Source organism: Rhamphochromis longiceps, linkage group LG7 (assembly GCF_057381845.1).
Source record: "Rhamphochromis longiceps isolate RC_006_pf linkage group LG7, R_longiceps_female_GT1.1, whole genome shotgun sequence".
Classification (NCBI taxonomy): domain Eukaryota; kingdom Metazoa; phylum Chordata; class Actinopteri; order Cichliformes; family Cichlidae; genus Rhamphochromis; species Rhamphochromis longiceps.
Genome location: NC_140563.1, coordinates 17,425,269 through 17,427,913, shown reverse-complemented (window position 1 = coordinate 17,427,913; position 2,645 = coordinate 17,425,269). Strand labels below are relative to the sequence as shown.

At 37.2% G+C, this 2,645-nt stretch overlaps 1 protein-coding gene across 1 annotated transcript; it reads right to left on the bottom strand.

Moving 5' to 3' along the window:
• Positions 1-602: 602 nt before the first annotated feature.
• LOC146665129 (parathyroid hormone-related protein-like) lies at positions 603-2,342 on the bottom strand. Its single transcript, XM_085411096.1, has 2 exons — positions 2,239-2,342; positions 603-1,722 (listed from the first exon to the last, which is right to left on the bottom strand). The coding sequence occupies exons 1-2, from the start codon at positions 2,340-2,342 to the stop codon at positions 1,326-1,328; spliced, it is 501 nt and encodes a 166-aa protein (XP_085267222.1). The 3' UTR covers positions 603-1,325.
• Between the last annotated feature and the right edge of the window lie 303 nt (positions 2,343-2,645).

Here is a 2,645-nt window from a genome sequence, read left to right as displayed (position 1 = left end):
GGATTTCTAGGTGATACAGACGACACAGTTCACTGCATCATAATGTTGTAGTGTGACACCCACGAGGAGCTGGCAATGCCTGGTTAAAGGGGGATATTTTGCTGATAATCATATGATCAGGTCTGTGGTAAAAAACTAAAAATAAAATGTTTTTTTCATGTTTTTTCTTAATTCATCCTCTCTAAAGACTTGAGCTGTGACTTGAACCATGGTTTTAGAGGATTATTAGTCTCTTAGTAATTTGCCATTTCTAAATTTTCTCTTATTTTCTACATTTGTATAATTTGAATAACAAATTCACAATTATCAGTGCCTTTATACGCTTCTTTTTCTCTTTTTTTTTTGTTTTTGCTTTATTTTGGTCTCACAGTCAAAAATTAAATATTAAAAATATTAAATGCTTTATTTTTAGAAGGAGTCCCAATTAATCAAATTGTTTGAATAATTTTTCTCAGCAAATCATTTTGGCTCTTTCTTAATGCCAGATTTTCCATTTGAGCTGCATATATCCTGGTAATAAAGACACAGAGAATAAAAAAATAGCTCTAAGGACTACATATTTAATGTTTGAATAACTGGAAAATTATACAGTATGCCCTCAGTGCACGTGCAGAACATTATCCAGTAGATGATTCTGGCTTAATGTAAAAGAAAAATCCAATGTTAAGTGATTGAAGTGGGTTTAATGAAGCGTACGCTGAGTTATCTAAGGTGTGAAAGAAAAGCAGGACCATCATAGAAAAAAAAATTACTAAACCATAATCTCAACCACAAAAGAACATATACAGGATATAGCTAAAGTGCATTATGGGATTTAGTCAGCAGCACTGAAATACATTCACAAAATAAATATACATTTTAAAGTACAATAAATTATGAACTGATGTATTCATTGACCAGTTTGTTGTGTGTAGGTCCATAACGGTCAGCACTCAGAGCCAAACAAAAAGCAGGGTGCCCAGCATCGCATTATTTGTAGAAGTTATCATGTATAGGAAATAAATACTTCCTCCCGTGCTCTTGCATACATCTGAAACTACAAAACATATCACTGCTTGGAAGTATATCAGGGCTGCAGAGTTGTAAAGATTTTCCAAATAAATATGGACCTAAGCAGGTGTTATCATGAAACTAAAATGAAGTGTGAGATTGTTTTACAGCAAAAATACAAACAACAAAGCCAAATATTAATATACACGCACAAACTCAGGGTTAAGATATAAAGTGACTGAGTCTGGCATCGTTAGTCTGTCAGGCATCAGTCAGCCTGCGTCAGTGTCTTAGTGCAGTACATAAAGGGTACTGTTTTTTTTCATTTTTTGCTTTTAGATAGCCATCCGTGGTGGCGCCTTTGTTAGAACAGACCGTGCTCGCCTCCTCTTCTTATCGTTTTCTCTACGCCGGCCCAGCCTCACCTTTTTTTTCCTCTTGGTGGCAACTTTAAGTGACTCCTTATAAGCCTGAGCTTTGTTGGTCTCCTGAGGGAGGTTAGGGCCCACTCTGTCCTGCCTGAACCTGTCAGAGAGATCTTTGGTGGCTCCCGAGGGCTTCTGGTGGTTTCCACTGAAGCTTTGGCTCGAGGTTCTGCTTTGTGCAGGTGGAGCACGATCATCAGCCGTGTGCACCTCCTCCAGCAGCTCGTGTAGCCACATGCGGCGCGTGTACTCATGTATGGTGCGGCCCTTATCATGCATCAGCTGGGCGTGGCCTACTGACCTCTTCCTTACAGCAAAAAAAAAAGTGCCAAAGTTAGATTAAATTGTATCAAAAACAAAGGTAGTAAAAAAGCCACATGGTGGACTATTAGAAATCCGTTTCAGTCTCTGATATCTCTTAGATTACTGCTGAACATTAATCCCAGAGGAATATATCATTTCCTCTGGGATTAATAAAGTGTCTGATTCTCAGTCAGTCATTTAAGAACTTTTTTTGTTCCAACTTTAAATTTTATTTGACATCTCAGTGTTAAGTTAATAGAAGAAGTGGTTGGCTATTATAAATTTTAGGTCAAGCTTTATGAAACCTCAATACAGTAGGTGGCAGCATAAACAAGTGTGAGAGCTGTCACTAATCTGAGTTTGATATGGACCTAAAACAGAGAAAACATCGCATGCCTTACTTTAAAATATTCAAACTGCAGAAAATCTCAAATATTTTTTTCTTAAATTGCTAGCTTTTCGAGATCTTGCATAGAATTTGTTTTTTCATTTTTTTAAAGGTATCACAAAGGTAACTCACATTCTGCTACTAAGTGCATCAACTGGTCTCCCATCGAGAGTCACCGGAGAGCACAGCAAGAACACAGCCAGACTCCACTGATGAAGCACGACTATAGAGCACATCCCTGAGGCAAAAACGGAAGCAACACAATGAATATCATCAGTCTCTCTAATGAGTAATGAATTAATCCTAAACTGTGTCTGTTTTTTCAGTAGAGTTCGTTTCATCTGAAAAATGACACACACAGCCTTTAAACAGTCCTCTAAAAATATAAACATTTAAACTTACTTTGTTTCCAGTGAAAATCCCCCCAAAAAACCGTAAGCTCTTAAGTGTTGATGTTCTTGCAAAAATGATTTCACAAAAAAGATGTGTGAAAATTAATGTGCCAAACACAGTTTGGCCCATTCAGAACTTGTGAGCAG

Coding starts and splice junctions, on each gene's coding strand:
- LOC146665129 (XM_085411096.1), bottom strand. CDS start 2,342: ATGTGCTCTATAGTCGTGCTTCATCAGTGGAGTCTGGCTGTGTTCTTG. Junction 1,723..2,238: donor GATGCACTTAGTAGCAGAAT/GTGAGTTACCTT, acceptor TTTTGCTGTAAG/GAAGAGGTCAGTAGGCCACG.